Source organism: Pleurodeles waltl, chromosome 12, assembly GCF_031143425.1.
Source record: "Pleurodeles waltl isolate 20211129_DDA chromosome 12, aPleWal1.hap1.20221129, whole genome shotgun sequence".
Lineage (NCBI taxonomy): Eukaryota > Metazoa > Chordata > Amphibia > Caudata > Salamandridae > Pleurodeles > Pleurodeles waltl.
Genome location: NC_090451.1, coordinates 622,929,513 through 622,953,927, shown reverse-complemented (window position 1 = coordinate 622,953,927; position 24,415 = coordinate 622,929,513). Strand labels below are relative to the sequence as shown.

General features: G+C 42.4%; 1 protein-coding gene across 2 annotated transcripts in view; it reads right to left on the bottom strand.

The window, feature by feature from the left end:
- LOC138268391 (sodium/potassium-transporting ATPase subunit alpha-2) overlaps window positions 1-24,415 on the bottom strand; it is a 177,443-nt gene that overhangs the window by 93,202 nt on the left and 59,826 nt on the right. For both annotated transcript variants that reach the window (XM_069217977.1, XM_069217976.1), the window contains exons 3-5: window positions 12,104-12,163; window positions 7,021-7,224; window positions 3,369-3,482 (exon numbers count right to left, since the gene is read on the bottom strand). In XM_069217977.1, coding sequence (XP_069074078.1) covers window positions 3,369-3,482; window positions 7,021-7,224; window positions 12,104-12,163 — 378 coding nt within the window. The remainder of the gene's footprint in view (window positions 1-3,368; window positions 3,483-7,020; window positions 7,225-12,103; window positions 12,164-24,415) is intronic.

Sequence of the window (24,415 nt, the reverse complement as noted above, 5' to 3'; positions counted from 1 at the left end):
GCTGCCTAGCGCCAACACTGACACTCTTGCACCATGGTGCAATGGTGTCTGCTTTGTCGACAGGATTGATTTTGTGCAGTAAGGTGCACCTTCATGCACAAAAACAATCCCGGGAGGGTTTTTCCTCTTTCTTTGTATGCTGCAGAATGAAGATATTTCTCCTCGCTGCGCCTCCCCTGAGGAGGCATTATGTTTTGGTGCATCCCCAGCTTTACAAGCTCTTATAAATATGGGGATGTGTCAAAATCCATGGGTGTTGCATGGGAAAACCCACTGCAACACCCATGGAACACTTCCCTGAAGCAAAGTAAGGCAATGCAGCAACTTGCGCTGCCTTGCCTTACTCAATATCTATGAAGCTATTCAAAGCCACACAAAGAGGTTTTGTGTGGCCTTGCAGTACGGTTGAGAGGCTTGCGCTGCCACTGCATCACTAAAAGTGACGCAATGGCAGTGCAAGCCTCTCATAAATATGCCCCAGTTTTCATGTCAGGCTCCGCACAATCAAATTGAGTGTATCTTGGCGAATATTTTTATTTTTTGCAAATAGGTTGGGAACACTTGCACACAGACTAATCGCAAAGACCGTCTACCATCCCTAAATGTGTATGTAAGTGTGACTGCAGATTGTCAGACCACTAAAGCGGGTGCAAAGTTATGCAGAGCACTTAGTATGTGATACTATGGGGGGTTGTTGGTGTTGCTCAGAAGAAGCTAAACAATGTATCTCTTCAAGGCAAGGAAGACAAGGAAGACACTTATGCTTTAACCAGTTTCCAAGATGGCGGTCAGGGAATACTGTCATCTAAAGGGCAGGATCGAGAGGAGTGTGAAAGTATATCTGATCTGGAAGTTTCCAACTCCAGCTAGCAAGCTGAAAACTAGATGCATGAGGGATAATTCCCCTCAGCTGATCTCCGGGCTCTTCACCCTGCCATTTCCAGCAGGTGATGACAGAGAACAGCAATCACTCTATGGTATGATCCTAGATGAAGCAGAGACCCCTCCAGGAGAAGGACCATACACTTAGAAACCCAAGGGTTTGATAACTTGTCACTGTGCCTACTTGAGCCTCTGGCAGTCAGATTATCCGAGGGCACCTCCTGAGCCCAGCCCATTGATATGAGGCACAGAAAAGTGCATAAGATGGGTAGGGGCTGCTGGATACTAGACCTGGTGATTGTTGAGTTGGATGTAGGAGTGACATGCTGATAATAACCATCCCATGTGTGCAAATTCATGGCACCAAGTAGGAACCTTTTTCACTGTTTGAGAGATGGGATCATAGCACTGACATTGAATTCAAGGAGGACTTCAACGCATAGCCCTTATTCATCTCCACCAGAAGGGAGAGACAGACTGACACATCCTTACATGCACTTGTTGGCACCTCACCATTTGTTGTGCTACTTCCTGAGAGCAGACATAGGACATTTCCAGAAATTCACTGCCAAGGCGGGAGTAGGTGCACCTGCTCTTGGTGGAGGTATTTAAAGGAACTTTAAGTCTGGGTGTGTGCATATATGTGTGTTTCAATTCTCCTGTTCATGATTATGGCCCTAATTACGACCCTGGCGGTAAAGACCGCTAGGGTCGCAGTGGCAGTCTGACTGCCACATTATGACGTGGCGGTGTTGCCAGGGTCGGACCGCCAGCACTGCCTATTCTGCTCCATAGGAGAGACTGGCGCGACTGGAGGTCCTAATCCACCAGGGTAGCGTTCAAAGCAGCGCCACCCTGGGGGTTACGCCCCCCCCCCCTCCGCCAGCCTTTACATGGCGGTAGCACCGCCATGTAAAGGCTGGCGGAGACGGGGTGCAGAAGGCCCGGGGGGGGGAACTGCACTGCCCATGCACTTGGCATAGGCAGTGCAAGGGGTACGGGGGGGTCCTACACTGGCCATGCACTTGGCATGGGCAGCGCAGGGGCCCTACATGGCCAGCCCTGTCGCACTGTTCAGTGCCTGCTTTGCAGACTATTCACTGTCTTTGCTTTGCAGACAGTGAACAGTGCAATGGGTGCTGGTGCACCCTACGCACCAACAGCATTGCCGGTGGCTCAATTATGAGCCGGCGTCAATGTTATGGGCTGTTTCCCGCTGGGCCAGCGGCTGTAAACTCTGTTTCCGCCCACTGACCCAGCAGGAAACACGTAATGGGGTCCGTGGGAAGGCAGTCGCATTAGCGGTAACCTGAACATGGGAGTTTAGCGGCCGGCCTTTTCCGTCCAGAAAACTCATAATGACCTCCTATGTGTTTCATGTATGTTCACATTACCTGTCTTTCCTGTGTGTCCAGATTTGGGCACAGACATATCATATTCTGCTGCTACATCTGGGTTTGTAAATGAACTTTCAGAGAAGGGAAGAAAGCTGTCTATGTGAGAGTGATTATTCCACTAGTGTGAGACTTACATTGAGTGTTTTTTGGCGCATGCTAATCTAGATGGAGACACTATTGATGTTTAAGCATGATAACAGTTATGTCCTAGAAGTGGACATTGCACTTACTACAATGTGAGCCACCTCCTGTGCTGTTACAGTCAATACTGAGACACAGGTACAATCCAAGGAGATCAGAGACTTATACATAGAAAACAAAGGTTACAACAAGCAGTACATGTAATATAAAAATAACTCAACTAAAGTGGAGGTTCACTTGGATGTCCCACCTATGTTCAGAAAGGGTATTGGTACCTGCTTGCTCAAAATTCATACAGTAAGGTTATCCTCAATGCTCAACAGCTCCCACAACTTGACATTTAATTGTATTTTTGTGTATGTGAAGACTTGCTTGAAAAATCATTCTAAAGCCAGATTAAGATTACACTTTCATGGAGTAGAACAGGAAACATTATTATTTGGTTTTAAGGAAACATAGTCACAGCAGGACAGGAAGTGCTGATGAAATGAGAAGATGTCCTATCATAATACAGAATCATCACTAAGTCCCAGGGAATCCCTCTTCCAGCAAAGGACATTTACAGGTTGTTGCTTGGTAAAGAAGAGAAGTGGGTTTACCAACAGGGTTAAAAGGTCACATTGTTGTAGTCCTTCTCTGGAATATTTGTGAACTGTGAAGTCATTCGGATCATTTTGAACCAATGCAACCCTGATAGAGTTATTTTAGCCATTACCCTACCATTAGACTTTAAAATAACAATTTAGTTACATTTACTTGCTTGTTGGTGCGAAGAATGGTAGTATACAGATCGCATTTACACAAATACTGATATCGGCAATGTGAAGTATGACTTGTAAATTGTATTAAGACTAATAGGAGGACTATTATCTCTGTGAATGTGTGAATGTAGGTGTTCTTGTGTTGCACTACAATAGGAAGTTAAAAAATATATATGATTACACATACCTGTGGCACCATTTTCTTGAAAGAGTCCATTATTTTGGAGCTTTTTGCCTCCTGGTAGTAGGAAAAGCAGCCAGTGACGATGACAACAGCAGCCAACACAACACCAAGGTACAGCTACGGGAGAAGAAGGTGAATATAAGTATGGAGGTGCTGCCAATGACCTGATTGGATTAGCATGTTTCTTAACCTTAATGGGATGATGTGCCTGAGTGAACCACATTGTTTGCAAGTGTGACCACCTACAGATGAATGCAGGATGTTAGGAGCAGTGCATAAATTGTGCTGGATGTGCTAGGCAGTGGGCATTGGCACACACGTTTGTGGATTATGAAGCATTTTTCATCGTTAAATTTTGACACAAGACAAAAGAGAGAAAGGCAGAAAACAGAGGAAGGAGAAAGATGTAGATAGGAAAACAATTTTAATGGTGTAAAGTTGTGTTCATGTAAGAGTGAGATGAACAGACAGGAAGTGTAGGTTGTTGGAAGAAACCGCTACAAGCCAGAATCAAAATTAAGCTGCCTTGGTATTGGGCAACCAATCACTTGCCACTTCTGCAGCAGGCTCTTAAGAAAACCTTTGGCCTATAGCTTGCTCTAGGGCTCTCACTCATCGAATAAAACAGACTGCAAAATGACTTTGAAAAAACTGCAGAGAACCGTGTTTGCAACCCTGAGGATGGCTTTTATTTAGAAGGTGGTTTGGCAGGAATTGAAATCACCCTATCAGTGCACCCTAGCAGGAAGATTATTTTCAAATATTTAGTGGATATTCAAAACATGGGTAAGGTTTTAAAATTTCTGCCTTCAAGCATCAACACCACCTCAAAGGTGTGTTGATGATTTCCACCCTCCAAAACAAGAACAAAAATCTGATATCATGCAATACTATAGAATTATAGGCTACTACTAAGGGCTATACCCATTACTAATGGACCTCTCTTGGATTACAGGCTTGCCCCAAAAGGGGGGTAAATAATACCCAAGGCTCATGTTAGTTATTACTTATTTAATTTGTATTTACTGAGATTGTCAGGGGCTGTGGAAGCCTGGAGGTCACTTCTAAGAGTGGTGCAGAGTAGAAATACAAAGAAACGAACTAGACAGAAAATGAGTGGTGATAAAGTCAAATAATATAAGGTAGGCTCAAAAGTCTGATTATCAGCAGGGTAGCACACCAAAAACTCTATGAGGAGGTGAGTCTTCATAAAGGCAAAATATTCTCAAATAAGAATTCTAGGTCGCACTTGATTTCAAAAAGTTACTTTTCTCAATTAGAGATGAGGTAGTCTGTTCTAATCTTAACTCGAATTTCAAAAGTTTCTTCGTAAAATATCCCTCCATCACAGCACAAAGTTTAGCAGATTCAGCCGCATTGATATGAAGTGCACCATTTTGATATTTGCTCGGATCTGCTTGACTGCACCGTAAAAGCTTCATTTTCAGCACAGCAGAGATGCCATGATACTTGGATTTAGTTGAGATGTAGGCAACTAGAACAGGCAATAGCAAAGCCAATAGAATTTCCTTGCATGTTGAGTCCTTGCTAACAATAAATGAGCGCACTGCAGTATAAACACATGTTGGCAGAGTCAATAGGTCTGGCATGAGTTGCCAGCTTTTTGGATTTTTCAATACTTTTTGGTATCAAAAAGCACACACTGCCACAATGGACCGTGATACTGAAGGAAACTAATTGTGTGGATGTGCACCTGGGGAAAAGGGCAGAGTGAGGGCACTCATAGTAAATGTAGCCAGTGACAGAAATGGCTGATCCACCGCCCCAAGATGTACACTGTACTGGACAAAATCAAAATGTGAATGATACAATGAGAGACCAATGGATGAAGAGGGCTGGCTGAAAGTCCATATAACTATGTATGTTATATGGATAATGTAAGCAAAATCAAAAGATCTTGGCTAAGGTCAGACCTAAAAAACAGTTGCTTCCTGTATACCATGCATGTGTGAGATTATAAAATGTAACATGGAACGATTTAAAGTACTTTTGAGATGTTTAATAGTCCCCAAGCATTACAAGGAAAATTCTTAGGAGGGGAAACTACCCACGAACAGTAATGAGGTGAGAGAGAAATAGTCCTCTGGAGAGAGCAAATACCTACTCTACATAAGGGTTTAAGTATTTGCAACAGTAGTTACTCTAAACAGCAGTTCTGTCAAGACAGACACAAAACTTAGGGGGTCATTCTGACCCTGGCGGTCCATGACCGCCATGGCGGAGGGCGGCGGAAGCACCGCCAACAGGCTGGCGGTGCTTCCTGGGCTATTCTGACCGCGGCGGTAAAGCCGCGGTCAGAAAAGGGGAACTGGCGGTTTTCCCCTGGCCCAGGGAATCCGCCATGGCGGCGCTGCTTGCAGCACCGCCATGGGGATTCCGACCCCCTTCCCGCCAGCCTGTTTCTGGCGGTGTCCACCGCCAGAACCAGGATGGCGGGAACGGGTGCCGTGTGGCTCCTGGGGGCCCCTGCACTGCCCATGCCACTGGCATGGGCAGTGCAGGGGCCCCCTAACAGGGCCCCACAAAGATTTTCACTGTCTGCTTTGCAGACAGTGAAAATCGCGACGAGTGCCACTGCACCCGTTGCACCCCTGCAACTCCGCCGGCTCCATTCGGAGGCGGCTTCCTCGTTGCAGGGGCTTTCCCGCTGGGCCGGCGGACGGCCTTTTGGCGGTCGCCCGCCGGCCCAGCGGGAAAGTTGGAATGACCGCCGCGGTCTTTAGACCGCGGTGCGGTCATTCGGCGGTAACCGCATGGCGCCGCGGTCAGAATGACCGCCTTAGTCTTCTATTTAAGTTCTTGAATCTGAATGAAAGTGTAGTAAAAAAAACATGGCAGCATGATTAATAAAAAAAGGAAAATCTTGAAATGTTTCAACACTTTCCAGCACTGCTCATGCTAAGTGTAGTTGAGATGTTGCACTCAATAATTGTTTGCCTAAGCTACCGTGCCATTTTTCAGTAATATCACTTACAAGGTTTAGAATTACCTTCACAATAATTATTTATTATATTTTATTTCTGTTATTATTGTTATAAATGAACTTCTGAGATAGTCTCATTCTCCCTAAAGTGGAAGTTATAGTTCCATGGTGCAACTACATGTCTGTATGTTGTGAGATCCCAGCTCTATTACTGAAAACCAGGCTTGATTGAACTCTTTAAATGCAAATGAGGCCCCTGTCTGACAACCAACACGACTTCCGGATACAAGGTGGTGATTGAAAATGAGGGAGGAAAATGTAGTTTCAACAAGGTCTGTGTGAGGAAGGAGCTGGGATGTCCAGCAAGACCTTTGAATAAGTAATATTGCAGCAAATAAATGTGTGTCCTCTTTATACAATCAAGGCTTATGGATGAAGAATTGAAAGAGCTGGGCGTTATTGAGGAAAATAGGAACTTAATATAATAGAAATTAAGCTGATCTTCAGTAGACAGAGTGTAGATAGAGGTGTGTTGTTATAAATGTTACAAATAAAAGAGGAATGTAAGATTTTGTGACAGAAAAATACAGTAGTTTAGGCTAAAATAAATGAGGATTCACAAGGCTTCCATTACTCTATGCACTATGACCAAATGTGCTACATCTTTAAACTCGGTGATTGATCTATTGTCCAGATGTATTGTTCTCTTACATTGTCATGAATAGGCTCATCTTCCATCACTGCCTGAATGCTGTAGGCCAAGAAGCAGAGGACAGCACCGATCCAGAGTAAAATGGAGAATCCACCAAACAGCTGCCGACAGAACTTCACCCACTCAGGCGTGGTCGGTGGAGGGGTAAGGGCATTTTTACCATCCTGAGTAAGGATCTCGGCCGCACGAATATTTGTTAGCCCCTGTCAAGACAGAAATGTAAAGAACAAATAAGAAAACAAGAGTAAAATGAAATAATGGATTGTTGACTGAAATACAAACAAATGAGACAAAGGCAATGCATTAATACAAAAGAGATAAAAAAGAAGCTTAGGAACACTGTTAAAGCAAGAACTAAAAAAACGAGTAAAATAAATAAAAGAAAGAGCAGTAGTGAATTAAAAGAAAAAACGAGCCAAAGTAAAGTGGTGTGAGATTAATGGTGAAGGAAAAATGGACATAGGCAAGAGTGGGTGTGGTTTGAAAAAAAAAAAAATGACAGAAGAAATAAGACATAGATGAGGATGGGAGCAGCACAGAGTAAAATAGCAAAACAGGAAATAGAATGAAAAATGAAAGAAATAGCAAATTAAAGATACTTGAAATGTGAAATGAGTCAAAAATGCAAGTAGGAAAAATATAAAAATTTACAGGATGTAAACTTTATTGGTGATGAAGAAAGAAATGAACAGAGAAAGCAAAACCTACCAAATGAGATAATCATAAGAAAAGGAAGATAAATAAAAAAGAATATAATGTCTATTAGAATGAATTCAATTATTACAACCCACATACAGTAAACTATTTTTAAAACATCTTGTTGCATTCAGCTGTCTGTGAAGGAATACAAGAATACACACAATAAAATTACTTTGTCCTACAAAGAGAGGCTTGAATAAGTTCTTTCAAAGGGGTACACAATGAGTACACATCAGTGTTTATGACGTTAATCAATGGATATGTCAAAATATTTTAAAGGACAAAGGGCAAATTACATGTTCTGTGCTCTGGGAAAACAATGTTTACTTAAGCCACAATCAAAAATGGAACTGTAAGAGCGCCATCCTTTGAACAGAAAGTGACCCACAAAAAAATGGTGCCATGAGCATAATGTAGGCAGCATCACAAAGATTATGAGAAAATAAACAGAGAGGGATGGCTGCTTGAAATAGATAACACTCTGATGCATTGTAACTTTTCATTTAATGTGAAAAAACACTACCCTTGCAAGGCACTTTCAATGGCAGAGGACAGGGGCCTGCTAAAGTGACAATAACAAGGGAGGGGGGGGGTAAAAACAAAAACAACTGTAGATAGAATGTTCTGCAAAAATCATTTATTAACACATCAGTAGGCAAGTTACTTCTAAAAGATACATGACATTTTTATCTCTGTGATACCACAAGTCATCTTCAATGGCCTTCTAAGTATTATTATTAGAATGTATTTGAAAAATCATTGACTAACCAGTTTCTATAAGTATTAAGACTCATGATAAACAGAACAAAGAAAGATGAATGATCCGTGATCCATAAAAACAAAGAGTTCAACATGTTTTTTGGGCCTTGTCCGTGACTTGCACAGAAATCCAAGAACACATTTTTGATCCTTTCTTCACCCTTACCATCATGTCTTGCCCCTTGGATAATAGAGTTATTTTAGGAGGATATATGTGAACTGGCCCTTCATGTTGAATCCCTCAGCCATTTTATGAGTGTCATTGCAGACTTTGCACACTACTCATAGGCAGGACAGATAGAACAGTTTTCTCAAAACTGGTCAAGAAGAAGAGGAAAAGCCCTTGGCTTTTCAGATACAATACATCACACAACTCATTCTGTGAGCCCTACATCCTCTCGTAACATTGTGACTGAATTGTTATCTGGCCATCAGCAATTCTAGTTAGGTCATTCTGTAATCACTCTCCTCACCACCAAGCAAGAGTCATCCTCCATACCAATCAGGCAACTGAACATCATAAAAGAGGAAGAGTTCAATTATCTTTATAAATTAGCAAAATGTATTGCATCTTATCTGCTCTGATGCTGAGCCCTTCCCTATCTTTCTCAGAGACTGGATAGACTCCTCCCTTGACAAACTGGATCTCCAAAAAGCCACTTAAGAAAAGTACAACAGAGACAAAGGGAAATTCAAATGGATTGCCTGAACCTGGAATGCAGCTGGTACTCAACTTTTGAAATTAATAATTTAGGGGGTTATTACAACTTTGGAGGAGGTGTTAATCCGTCCCAAAAGTGACGGTAAAGTGACGGATATACCACCAGCAGTATTACGAGTCCATTATATCCTACGGAACTCGTAATACGGCTGGTGGTATACCCGTCACATTTGGGACGGATTAACACCTCCTCCAAAGTTGTAATAACCCCCTTAATCTGTAATAGCCTAAGGAGGGAATATCATAATTCACACCCAAAAAGCATACCTTCATCACCTAGGGCACCAAGGGCCAAAAGAGGTCTTTAACATTCTCCGGGAAATGCCCAACCCAAAAATGCTGAAACATTCCCCTTACGTTTCCCACCTGAATTGAGAAGATGTATTATTTTTTAAACAAAAATCTTCAAAAGACATCAATTCATCTACTACAGTGTGACATAAACTTTGTTTCAACCATGGAATCCTTAATCTCATGAATCCTCCATTACCTCCTTCAACCCATAGTCAGAAGTGGTAATAATACAAGTGGCTGTGAAAAACAAATCACCCAAACTCACTGCGATAGCCTACCACATTGCCTTCATGAAGATCGTTATCCCAACTATTGTAGTTGACCTTGTATGCCTAATTAACACCTGGGTCTTAAATGGACATATTTGGACAACCAAATATGCAAGAAACCAATGGCAGGGCTTCGGGCACATATCAACTATCATATAATCGCAAAGTTCTCATACCCAACCAAAGAACTGAAAAGACAAGTCTTCAGACAACTGTAAGAGTATGCACAGCAGAACTGTTTCCCAAAAAATACCAATATTGTTTTGCATGTTCTGAGACCAATATTAGAGATCTCCTTGTCACACGTGCCAAAGACCCTGCAAACTGCCTTAATATTCATTGAGCAATCAGCCGCTTATATTCCTTGAGCACTCAGCCGCTTACAACCTGATAATGACACCATTCTGATGTTTATGCTTAAGGAAATCGATGGAGTTTCGTGGACCAACTTCAAATGGATTTGACGGTTCCTGAACAATTAGAGTCAGCAGACATGTTTAATTTCTTCTGTTTCATCTTCAATAAATTGAAGGGGGGAGCCTTGCAGAGATCCTTCCTGTCCTCATTCGTCTTGAATTTCTGCATGCTCACTTAGCCCAAGTACCTGACATGTATCGGGTAAAATTCCAAAAGTATGCAAATGACACTCAGATGCACAACACTTTAAGAGCAGCATGGAAAAGCTGGAAAACATTGAGTAGTGCTTAGATCATGTTTACTTTTGAATGAAGGGAAGCTATGAGTTTCAACAGATCAAAGACTGAAGTCCTAATAATAAGAGGTGGGGGAAGCATGTTTTTTGTGGTTGAAATATCAACCTTTAACAATACCGACTTTACAGTACTGACTACCACTCTATTGTTGTGTTATTTATATACTGCAAAATACAGATTTACTATTCTTAAACCCACATCTCACTGGAAGTTGATATTCTAAGGTTGATATTGTTAAAAGTCACTATTTTATTCAAAGTATTCTGACCAAACCCAATGTACTAGAAACTGGGAAAGGGGTATCAGCTTTCAACTGGCCTTCATCTGGATTCAGATCTCAACTTCAACCCACAAATCAACCAGTTCAAGTTAGACAAATTACAACTCAAAAAACCTTTGCACTTGAATTTTAAATTAGGCTGAGAGTTGGACAGAAGTCTATTGATATGTTCAATGATAAGTGGAAAGGCAGATCCCATTAATGATTAGTAGTCTCAAGATTCAGGAGGAAAGTAGACTAGGAAGATGTGCATTGAAGTCCTACATTCAATGAAATTCTACGTTTTCATTAGTTTACACATGTAAAAGATAAGTGGGTAAGGGCCCCAAGTGTACAAGGACACATTGATGGAATGATAAACTTCCCCAAACTGGAGTGCTTAAAGAGCATTGCATTTTGAGACACCACACAGACAGGTGGACTGATCAACAGACCTGAATATGATTTATGTTGTAATTTATTTGTTTTCCATGACAGTAAGCTTTGAAGCTCAATTTGCCTTCTATGGTATAATATGTGACTATGCATTTACTGTGTGTGTTTTACTTTATCTTTGAACTTGAACATTTCAGCCAAATTGTTATTTTTATCTGCTTTGTAATTGGGAGTGAGGAGTCATAAATTCAACTTGATCACATGCTGAGGGTGGTTAAGATAACATTTTCTTCATTGCGTGCAAATAGTAAGATCACTTATCTATCATAATTAACTTTCTGGACATATGAATTTTTTGTTACGAGGACCAAATGAATCCATGCTGGTGGGAGGTGGACCGTCCCTATATCTCATATGTTGTGTCCTTTGACAAAAATATTACATTCGCTATCCTGACTGCTACAGTATCTTTACAGTAGGTAGATGTTGGGTTAATATTGGAGAATATACACTTAGCTTGACAATGTAGTTGTAAGCGATGTAACATATTTTCGTATTTCCATTTTATTGACCTTTATATAGTAACATACAACTAGGTGGGAACAACATATTTTCATTTCTGGACCTCCATTTAGAACCCTAGTATGAAGATTTGTAAAATGAACATAAAGGACTGGAAAGAAGGTGGTGCAGATTACATGACATCATGTGTTTACCCTATTTGTTGGTTGCGTGTGTAATGGTGAATACTCAGTAGGGTATCGAACAATGGACAAAATAAGACCACTAACATTACAGTAGACATGGATGAGTGATGCGACAAACCACTTGTACAGGTGAGATGAGGTAGTCATAAATAGGGAAATCCGGTGCAGCTGCAGGTGAATAGTTAAACTAGCTGGTGCGAATCATAGAAATAAAATGTCATACTAAAATCAACACAACCTTAATTAAAAATTAAATATCACCCACCTTAGATAGATCAGTTTCATATTTTCTTCCCAGCTCATCAAGTGACAACTTGTGGTCCTCCTGTCATACAGAACAAAGTCAAAAAAGTCAAAGTCAGAAAAATCTGAAAATGATAACACCTAAGCCCTAGATGTCATTTAAGAAATGGGATCTACAAGAATGTTTATATCACATGGGCAGATATCAATAAAAGTCCACCCACACATAGAGCTGATTTAGAAGTCGGCGGATGGGATACTCCGCCACAACCGTGATAGATATTGCATCTGCCAAAATCTAAATCCCATTATGTCACAGTTGTGACGGAGTAACCCATTCGCCGAATTCTAAATCAGGCCCATAGTCAGCAATTAAAGTGTTGACAAATGTAATGCTATCAATAACACTATGGAAAAGTAAAGCTTTGATGCATTAACAATTTATAGTAACATAAAGAAATCACAACTGGAAGGGAGACACATGAAGACAAACATTTTCATAATACTTTCAGCTTGGTTCACAAAACCGTTTCCTTGTGTATGTGTGACTTGTGTGTAAAGTATGTGTGGGTGCCGCCTACTTGGCCTGAATGTGTCAGAGCTCGAAAGCGCTGAGCAGGGTCAGCCCTGCTTAGCACTTCTGAGATCGGGTGCATTCAGGCCTGGGAGGGGGCCAGTAAAAGCTGCCGTTTTCAGGCCTCTTGTGTACCGACCTTCCCTGTGTGTAGTAAGTGCACACTGGGCAGGCGGGTGCACAAGAGGCCTGGGCAGGCTGGTGCACAAGAGGCCTGAAACTGCAGCTTTCATTGCCTACGGCCCTGGCCTGGATTCGGGACAGGGCCGCAGGCAGCGAAAGCTGTTGTTTCAGGCCTCTTGTGCACCAGTGTGCACATTAACAAAGAAAAAAAAAGGAGGACTTGCCTGGGTTCTCCCAGGGGGTCCTCATCGCCAGCGGCCTGGCTCTCTGGCCCCCTCTGCCCAGAGTGGTGCTGGTGGTCACCATCAGAGGGAGGCCTAGAATCCGGAGCTGCCGGTGATCAGCTCTGCCGATGACAGGTGAGTGAGTGCGTATTGCAGTACCAGTTATGGACCACACGGTGCAAGCGCAGACTGTCTGTGCTTGCGCTGTGTAGCCTATAACTGGGCTGCAGTGTGCATGGAGTGAGCTCCACTCCGCTGGCAGGGCTAGTGGAGTTTTTGGTCAGACTTTACACTCCAAGCAGAGCGCGGAGTGACAAAAACTCAGTTAGCTCCGACAGTGGAGCGGAGCTTGCCGCCCACCCAGAGTGTAAAGTGTAAAGTGTAAAGTAAACAATGAAAATGTTAAACCGTTTCTAATTTGTAAAACAAAAATAAGTGCAGAGGCCCAAAGATTTTCTTAGGAGGCTGTCTCATCTTGTTTCCATCTAATTCTTCAACTGTCATATGCTTCATGCATCTTTATCTCACAGTTGGGGATTCTTTTTCGCCCCTCAATTTCTCCCTTAGTCACTGTTTGTCCAACTTTCGCTTGCATTTTCTATCACCCCCTTGTGCTTTTTTTCTCCTCCTCTGGATCAAAGTTGGAGGATGAACAATAAGTACTTGTCCCCAAAAATAAGTGTTGGTGCACTTATCATCCCCTCACCCTCCAGCACAAACTAGGCACTACTGATCCCGATTCCCAAAGGCAGGATTTGCAGATATTTGCACACATATAGGCCATTCACAATTTAGGAGGGGAAGAGATCTGCATTCGTAAGTGATAGGGCTAGTCCAGGGGGTGCCCACTGGGGGTATGCAGTGCTAATGCTGTCAACACCTACAAAAGCCATACTTTTTGAGGGTATTCATGTATTAAACAATGTCTTTCCAACTCCTATCAACATACCTAACCTTACATCAAATTCACCAGGCATAAATGGTGCAGCAAGTGTCAGTAGGCATGACCATCAATTCACCAAAAGGCAAGGGGTAGCGGAAGTGACATCACACACCTTTTGAACTTTGCATTAACTCACACACACATGCTTATATATACATACAGAATCACATATACAAACACGCTCACATAAATGTGTTCTCATATGCACACAACACACATTTAAAAGCATTTGTTACTTACCGCAGCTGTCAGGAAGGTTCACATTCCATCTAATTGGACTCCATTCTTTATTATGATAATAGCGAATATTATTATTAACTGTTACTGTAATAAAAACTTTGAAGAAAAGGAAATTGGAGCTCCAAATGATGTCCATAGGGGCGAGCTGCCCAATGTTCCTGGCTCTGATTTTGTCACCTCTGAGGCCAGCGGTTACAAAGACAGTGCCAGGGCCGCAAGGGGCAAGCCAGGGTCGTAGCTGCGACCCCTGGCGACCCCTAAATAACGTCCATGTCAGTAGGTGCTCTGAAAACCTTCATTTTATCCAGGGGCTGGGGTTAATATTAATCTCAACACTGATTTTTTTTTAAGTTAAATTTTTTTTACGACTAAATAATTTAGAAAACAGTTACCCAAATAAATTAAAATTATTAAATGATTGTATCACAAAATTGAAGAAAACTCAAAAGAACATAAAACACATTATTATAGACAACTATAAAAGGATAACTAATTTAAGAATGTTATGTGTGAGGAGGATAAAAAAGGAGGTGCTAAGAATGAAGTACTAATATTACAAATGGGTTGAAATGAATGAAAGTTTAGATATTTTAAACAATAAATATGATTAGGCACTCCAAAAGCAATTAAATTTAAAACGACAAGCCAGAATAAAACAATGAAGTGCACAACCAAACATCAGAATTAACAAGTGCCTGAGGATTTACCATTAAGCACGCCCTACAGACATAGGGATGGGCCAAATTGCAGACGTCTGTGGTAACTAACTTGGGGTTTTATGAATTAGGTAGTAGCAAAAAATCTCCACAAGTCATAGGTGTACATCTCTGTCTGCTGGTATATCTACCTGTTTTGCAAACTTGACCCTTCACTTAAAACATTTGTGGAAACATGAAGGGGTACAATTAAATGTGTGAGCTGCAGCAAATATAGGCTCAATCACAATGGATCAGGGAGGAGCAATCAACTCCTCATTTCATAGTGTTCAAGTTGGAAACAAAGAAAGAAGATTAGATCCCCTATGCAACATGGAGTCGATCATGTATTAAAGCAGCCATGAAAACTATATATTTGAGTACAAGCTCATTGGATCATGGCAAATGGCCTGCAATGATCTGTCTTCATGCTTAAAAGTAGCCCCTTAACCCCATATGACATTTTAAAAGAGGACTTCTTTGCCTTAAGTAAACATCTAATGGAACGTTACAGGCCCACATCCTTTCTCTTCCGTCAACCTCTTTTGTGATGCACCAGTTCGGACAATACAAAGATGGTGCTCTTCAAAATATGACATATTGTAAATCCACTTGCTTGGCAAATCTGTGTGGAATTAACCTCTGGTTTATCACCTCCACCACCATGGAAATCCACAAGTTCTTTGAGCCTGGCTTTTTACCTGTTGGGCAGCCACTGCATAAGGACTCCATATACCAAAAGAGAATATTTTCTGTTAATGCTCACTCGGTATATTGTGTTTTTTTTATTTGTTACTCCTACCTCAAATACACAATTAGAGTTCCACTTTCTGTTCCTTCTTGCAAGTTGTTTTGCAAATCATATTTACTTTAAAGAAAGATGCAGTACAGAATTAACAAGCACAAACACCAATGAGAACGCTGTGTAGATGGTAATTTGCAGTTAGAAATATTGCGTTCCATTTGCCTTGAGGTTTCTTTTTGAGCACTGGGCACGTGACAAGATACGCACCTTAGTGAACGAACACCGGGAATGTTGCAACTAGCAGTTCTAGACATTCAGACATTTTTATTGGTAGACCACCTGCATTTTAAACGCATATACCAAAATTAAAAATAGGACCACTTTTCGAATTAGTGGAAAGGTACATTCATTTAATACTTCACCACAGTGCCATCAGATGATCATTCTGTTGCCAGTTGAAGATTCTAATGACCTAGCGGGTCAATGCCCATGAGTTGAATACTAGAGCATCACTCCACTCCAGAGGTTAAATATCACACATGATCTTTGAGATGCTCACAAAGAAACACACTCCATCTTTATCCAACACATCACATCAGTGACCGCGTGCCTGGAGTCATATCTGAAAGTCGGACTAAGACCCATCATTCACTTAGAATTGTTGGTCCATGTAACATACTGGGGACGTTTACTGCACGTAGCAGCTAGTTTGAAAAAATGCTTGCCTAGCAAAAGTCATAAGACATCTGGTTGCAGCACGAGGTTAAAGTTACTGCAGGAGTTGATTTGAATTGTTTTCCCCCCATGGGTGTCAGGACATTAAAGACAGAAACAACAAATGAGCTGGCTTATGCGTGCGATCTGACCACATGGCAGAGGGAACCTGCTCAGCTGTACTTCAGACACACAAAAAACTACAGTGCTCATTCCACCTAGGATTTCTATCTTGTGTGTAAAATGATTTTTCAAGGTGACAATGTGTACACAAACAACTCACAAGCCATTAACGATGCGTATGTCTTTTTCACGACAAAAAGGTAAGAGGCTTCTTTTCCTGATCATTTCCTCTTTTTGCAAATCACATTTTGTTATTGGTGGAGAAACAGCTAAAGCAAATTTTATTTCTTTCCACTTAAGTGCATATAGTTCAGAACTAGACGTATTTAATTGTAGTAGTGTAAAGAGTTGTAAACAAGTACAAAGAGATTGTATCTTTCTTGATGGATTGAACCGCTTATTTTTAGTTCGCTATCACAAACCATGTGGTTTTGCGACCTCAAAATGGCTTATCTTAATGCAAAAAAGTCATTTTTTGAGTTGGGAAATTCTATGCAATTCTTAAAAGGGCTTCTACGATCCTTTCCCAACCGCACATAGGAGGGAGCGTAAAGGAAGCGTCCCCTCCTGTTTGTAATTTGGAAATCAATAGTTTGTGACTGAGGCTGTAGTTGGATACCATTGTTGAGTTACTGCGATTAAGACACCTTCCCTTTTATAAAGTATGAATCATGATTGTTGCCCCTGGGGCAGCAGGTGGTGGTATAAATGATCACTGTCTTCCGCCTCCCCAAAGTCTTCCCAAACAGCAAAACATTTTTTAAAGCAACACCTGGGACTTTGACAGACGTGGATTTTTTTTAAAAAACAAGCATTGGCAAAGCCAATAGCTCTCGCCTATGCAAGAGCTATTGACTTTCCCAATGTGTTTTAGTCATGTTGTACACCAGCATGGCTAAAAATTTGTGGTGTGGAGTGTAGTATTGTCGAGTGAACTGGCGTAGAACTAAGCAGTGTGCATAGAGTGGAGTGGCGTAAAGTGGAGGGTTGTGGAGTGGCGTAGAGAGGAGTGTTGAGGAGTGTCGTGGAGTGGCGTAAAGTGGAATGTCATAGATTGGAGTGCCATAAAATAGAGTGGAATGGAATAGTGTGCTGTAGAGTAGAGTGGCATGTGGAGAGGTGGAGAGTGGAGCAGAGTAGAGTGGGGTAGTGTAGCGTGAAGTGGTCTACATTGGACTGTTGCAGAGGGGAGAGGCATACAGTGGAATGGGTGTAGAGTGGAGTAAAGTGGCATACAGTGGAGTGGGTAGAGTGGAGTAGTGTAACGTAGAGTGGCGTGCAGTGGGGTAGCGTAGAGACGAGTAAAGTGATGTGTATTGGGCTGCAATAGAGAGGATTAGAGTGTCATAGAGAGGAAGGGTGTAGAGAGAAGGGGCAGGGAATGGTGCTTAGAGTAGCATAGAGTGGTGCAGAGTGGATTAGAATGGAGTGAGAGAGGAGTTGAGTGGCATAGAATAGAGTGTAGTAGAGTGCCATAGAATGGCATGGCATAGAGTGTCAGAGTGGAGGGGCACAGAGTGGAGTAGAGAGTTGTAGAGTGGCGTGGACTGGAGTAGAGTATGCTAGTTCATGCAAAACTATATTCGGCGATTGCCATCAAAAGTTTGTTTACAAAACAATACAATATGTAAAACAGGGTTAAAATTAATTAAAGTAAAAATAGATACAAAATAGATCAAAATATATCAAATGAATAAATAATTAAAAACAAAACATCACATAAGAGGGATACCAAACACACTAGGTAGACTAGATATATCGCTAGTGGTAGGCAGAATCAATCAAAACGCTTTTTTTGAATAATTCTCCACATGGCCAGCACAAACCATGAAACCCCGAAGACCACCCATTGACTATTGTCAGATCTTAGGATTCTCAGTGCCTTTCTATACACCCTACCCCTCAATATTATGATAGATTGGCAATATCCATTTTTGTTCCTGGCACTGCAATATGATGGACAAAAAATAGCACATGCTCAAGTATTTCGTCCAGATCAGTGCAAAGGGGGCACAATTCTGTGCTAAACCTAATGGTGCAACCCCAACTGGTGGTAAAGCTCAAAGGGGCAGGGACCCATATCTAAGTTGCAGATAAAGCTTTCTGGCCAGCGGGGGCTCTATTTCATCTAGGAACTGTTCTAGCATAAACTCATCCTTCTGTAGCAGAAATGACGTAGTCAAGGAGCCCAGGTTTGTCTGACAATGTGATAGATTCTGCTTCAATTGCCAGAACGCTCACTTGGCTTAGGCCTTAGAGATGAAACTAACCTCCGTAGAAATTTCCCGGAGATGTGCAAGACCAATATTCGACAAAGTCACCTTTACATGCTTCAACCACAGAATGTTATTAGCTGCCGGCTGTCACAGTATCTCAGACAAGCTTGTCTGGTAGGTGGACAATTCTGGAGTGGCCCATAACTTCTTTCAGTATAAAATGGACCTTAGAGTGACTTTATCCACAACGCTTTCTTGCACCAGATCTAACCTCAAGGTTGGTCAATGGCATGTTGAGGAGTAAGCCTGTAACTTGATGCATAAATCGTTTTTCGGCTACACCAAGAATAGACGCATCCCTTTGTTCCCTGTGGCACCCCTATGTCAGCCAAAATCTGCCACAACTTGGGGCGAGATATAAGATCAAACGATGACTTCAGGTCAGCAAACACTACATGGAGGCACCCACATCCTATATAAACAAACACCAGAAGACAAAAAACCTGATCCATTGTGCTAGTGTGGTCCCTAAAGCCAGCCTGAAGGGGGTTAATATCTGTGCAGCGTTCATCCATTTTTGTAGCCTATTCAGATGACCCTTGCAAACATCTTCTGGGAGCTATCTATAAGGCTGATCGCCTATAGTTTGTTGGATGATTGAGTAACCCATTCTTAAATATCGGGGAAATTTCGGCCCGGCCCAAGAAGGAGGAAAGGGAGCTCCTCTGAGTAATTAACTAAAAATTAGAGCAAGGTAGGGACTCCAGACCTCGGATCTGTTAATAAAAAGATCCACATGTACCTTATCCAAACACGGTGCCTTATGGGGGACTGTTTTGCAGATTATGCATCGTGTGGTAGTGCACTGCCATTACAGTCAACATATTTTCAATTGAAATGACCATTACATTTGCATAGACAGAGTCTTACTGATAAAACTATGCAGAGCACAAACAATAATGTCGAAAACGGCACCACCTAGTGTATTGATTTGTTCCGATTGTATTAAAATATTTATTTCCAACACACATCAGAATTACAAAAAATGTGTTTTATTTGTGCTTTCCAAATTTGGATACATTCTTAAATGTTCACATACTTCATTTACATTTTGTTACCAGATAAATCCTCTCTCTTTGAAGTCAGAGAACGAAAAGAAAACCCAATCTCCCTCAGAAGACAGAGCCTGACATTTTTGACCTCTGACAGTGAATGCAGCAAATGTGACAAGATAGAAACAACATTTAGAGGCCTATTTACAGAAAACAAGCACTTGTGGAAGAAAAATAGGTTATGCTTCACCAGAGGGACTAACTAAAGCTGGACAGCCTTGTTGGACTTGGCCCTTGTGGCAGGAACATCCCGTGACTTTTTGCCTCCTTCCTCCTATTTTTTTCTGACCTTTCGCAGTTGGTTCTATGACTCTGAGCACTTTATCACTGCTGATCAGTGATAAAGTGCAGGTGCTCTCCCTTCTAAAGTTGGTATGATTGGCTTATACCTAATTGGCATATTTAATTTACCTGTAAGTCCCTTGTACAGTGGTATCTCTATACCCAGGGCATATAAATTAAATGCTACTAGTGGACCTGCAGCGCTGCTTGCGCCGCCCACTGAAGTAGCCTTTCAAACCTGTCTGAGGCCTGCATGCGCAGTTTTCTGCCACAGGGACCTGGCATCTAAATGTACTTGCCAGGCCCAGAACTCCCCTTTTACTACATGTAAGTCACCCCTAAGGTAGGCCCTAGCTAGCCCTTTGGGCAGGGTGCTATGTATGTAGAAGGCAGGACATGTGACAGGTAGCGTGACCTGTCCTGGTAGTGATAAACAGCCTATTTGGTTTCTCACTGCTGTGAGTGCTGCCTTCTCATAGGATTGCATTGGAAATGCCCTTCTTTATGTGTAGGGTGTATTGTCTGATTTATGAGGGATAGGGTAGGCATGTTTGGTATGGTTGTAATGGTAATGAGAAATGCTGCCTACTGGTGTGAGTGGATTTTTTATTACTATTACAGAAATGGCACTTCTAGAAAGTGAGCATTTCTCTGTGCTTTATGACTGGTGTTTTGCAGCTTGACTCCAATCCACGTCTGGGCAGAGTGACAGTTGGGGCTTTGTGCATACTTTTCAGACAGCCTGTACACGGGGGAGGGTGGAAGTGTCACAGAGGTGCATCTGCATACTGAATAGTCTTCTTGGCCTGAGAGAAGGGAGAGGTGGGTCACACCTGCATTTGCAAAGGCCGTGCCCTGGCCTCACACAATAGGGTCGTTCACCCCCAACTGATGTTTGGAGCCTGTGCTAGAGGAGAGAGGGGGCAATCCCAGAAACAATTGTAACTGGTTGGAACCTCCTCTCCCCTTCTTTGTAATCACACTGTAAAACTGAGTGTAAGTACAGGGAAGTTTTCCCTACAATTTTGAGGCACTTTGGAGCTTACCTTGAACTGGACACAGATGGCTGGAAGCACTCACCAGGAACCACTATGGACTGCTGCTGTTGTGCTGATATGTGACCTGCTGGGTCAATAGGAGGGACTGCCATCTGCTAGCATTCCCCTTGCGCTGGCCTGCTGCTGGGCCCTGCCACCTGTGCTCCTTGTCTTTGACTGTTGTCCCGCAGGGGCAGGGTGCTGTGGCCCCTGACCCCAGCAACTGCCAATAGCGCCTAGTAGAGTGTTTTCCCCTCATCGTTCAGTGCTTGGAGAGCACTGTCGCTGCATGCATTCTGGCACCTAGAGAGCTCTTTTGTTTCAATCCTTAAGCACCTGGAGGGCACGTTGCCGGGAAAGAATCACCACTGTGGCGTGGGCATTCTGGATTTAACTTTGTGTCTGAGACGTGCTGTCCCGGGAACCCCCAGGGCACCATCCATTGAAGAAAAGGAGCGAGCGTGCTCTTATCGTGCTCTGAGGAGCACCCCATGGGCACAGGCAGGCACCCACTCTGGTGCCTCCCCTCTGTTACGGCACAGGCGGGCTGCAGCCTGCATCCGGAAGCCGGGCGGGGAGAAGGAAGCCTCATCGCAGGCTCCCCCACCCCACCAGGCCCCTTTTGTCTTTGCCGATGGGCAGGGGGGAAGGAAGACTCATCGGCGGCTCCCCCTGCCCCGCCGGAGTCCCAGAGGAGTTCGAGGAGAACGTGGGGGGGGGGGTGGAAGCCTTGCTGGAGGCTCCCTGCCCAGTGCAGTCTTCCCGTTTTGTTGTGGGCCCCGCGAGAGGCGGGTTGCCCCCGACTGTGCCCCCTTGTCATTTCTGGGCCCGTCATACAAACCGTTAGGGGGGTGTGTCACCCCCGACATCAACGCGAGGAGCCCATTGAGCGTAAGGAGCATCCGGGCCCCCTATTGTGTCTTCTTGCACTGGAAGAGCTTTCCCACAACAAGTACTAGTTGGTGCACATATGCTTTCTGAATGTGCCTAGCATGGACATTAGGGACTGATGTGCTAACGTGCTTCTGGTATAATGCAAAATTTGTGTTTTGCTGATGTTCCTTGTATGGGCATAACATGCTAATATGTATTCCTGACTTGCCATATGTTTTATAATGTTCCTGATATGGGCATTTATGATATTTCTATGATATTTCTATGATAAGTGCATTTGTGCAGTAATGTGAATTCTGACTACTGCTTATGTTGAGGAATAATAAGTATCCTGTGTGTTAAGTGACTACTGCTACTTCTGCAGAGTAACTAATGTAACCTGTAACGTTCTGACAACTGCTTAGGTAGCAGGATATTACTGACATGTCATGTTTGGTCTAATAATTGCGTTGTGTACAATACAGTATATTTCCATATAACTTGGTGTTGTGTTTCCTTTGTGGTGGGGATAGTGCGTCACGTGTGCTGTGTATGTTGTGCAAACGCTTCACACTTTGCTTCTGGGATAGGCCTGACTCCTCGTGCCAAGCTACCAAGGGGGAGAGCAGGGGTTATCTTGGACGTGTAACTCTCTTGCCCTGACTAGAGTGGGTGGGTTCTGCCTGGCTTAGGTGCATATCCTAGCCAATCAGAAACCCCATTTCTAACAAGCCTAAAACAACAAATAAAGCCTGCAAATAGAAATCAAGTTAATGTGAGTTACAAGCCGCAAAGCCAATGGTGAGCAATGGGTGGATTGTAGTCTCAGGTCAGCTTTCAGAATGCTCCCAAGAGGTCTTAAGCAAACCAGCAAGCTGCGTTGTCTAGTAGGCTTCGACCTAAAAAGTGTTTCGCGTTGTGGAAAACAAATGCAAATCCCATTTTGGAAAACAAAACCAAATCTGCGGGCTCTTGCAGACCTCCATTCCTGCATTGGACTCCAAGCCCAGAGAGCAGCACATTTTGACCTGTGTACATAATATTCATTACATAGGTACTATTACGACCCTTACATATATACATTTGTAATGCAAGCCATTAATACATCAGTAGCATTTCAATTTGCATTGCCAACTCCATACCAGTCACTTTGCAAATAATACATCCCTGTTTTGCAAGTGGGAATTATACATGTGCCCACAATACTAAACACATATATAGTCCAGGTAAAGGTCGGCATTGAAATGTGTCAACCAGTGTCATGCATAAGTATCGGTATAATATATAAATACATTTATTTCGTGAAAAGCACTCCTGGTGCTCCCTCTCCAAATGCTTGAAGACAGCACATCACCAGAGGAGGATCTATCTATCTATCTATCTATCTATCTATCTATCTATCTATCTATCTATCTATCTATCTATCTATCTATCTATCCATCCATCTATCTTTATATTCAGGTGGTTAGATAAGTTTGTATGCCTATAGATGCTACTTTCACCACCAGCCTTGCTTGCCAGAGATATGTAAATATAAGGGCAAACAATGAGAAGTGCAAACCTAAGGAAGAGATGGCTGTTTGGTGTTAAGCCAGACACTGCACATCATGACAGAGACACAATTTTGTTTTAGAAAAGTGGGAAGACTAGAAACAATGTGCTTGGAGTCATTCCTGAAATCTTACCAGCTAATATATGTGCATGTCGTGCTGAGGTAGGGGTTCATAATCCACAGCAGGTGGGTTCCTTAGAAGCACCCTCATGAGGAAATGATGTTCCTGGCAGACTCACACAGTCCATGCACTAGTGTGTTTCTGACCATATTTGCCAATGCAACATGATGCATAATGCTAGGGACTGGGCTCACTGGTGTGATTCTTTTGATGATTACTGATATCCAGTTGTGACCTTGATTAAACAGCAAGCAGTTCAAACATATATACAAGCACATAGAATTGCTACAGATCACCATTTGGTTTGTCAGATACAAAGAAGTGGACTTATCTTAAAACAAATTCACACAGATATTCAATATAGTTTGAGTGTTTTGTGCCCTAGTTTGAGAGCTTTGAACCATACTTTAAAACAGAGGTTCTTAACCTGTGTTCCTAAAACACCCATGGGCGTCCATGAGTCCTACACATGCTATCAACGGCCAGGTTACAAATTAAGTAATATTATAATAATAAATTATTGAGAGTTTGAACATGGTCTTGACAAGATTGAAAAGGATTGATGAAACACTTGAGAATTCCGAATATGAGCTTGAAGGAGGGGAGCATAATTATTCACACTTGAACCCAACATTTTGGGCGATAAAATTAAGTTTAGTCTTTATTTGACGAATTTAGATGACACATGTAGGCCCTTTACTAGTTGGCATGCAATACATTATTGTTCATAACCCTCAGAGATCTTAAAATTTATAAACCA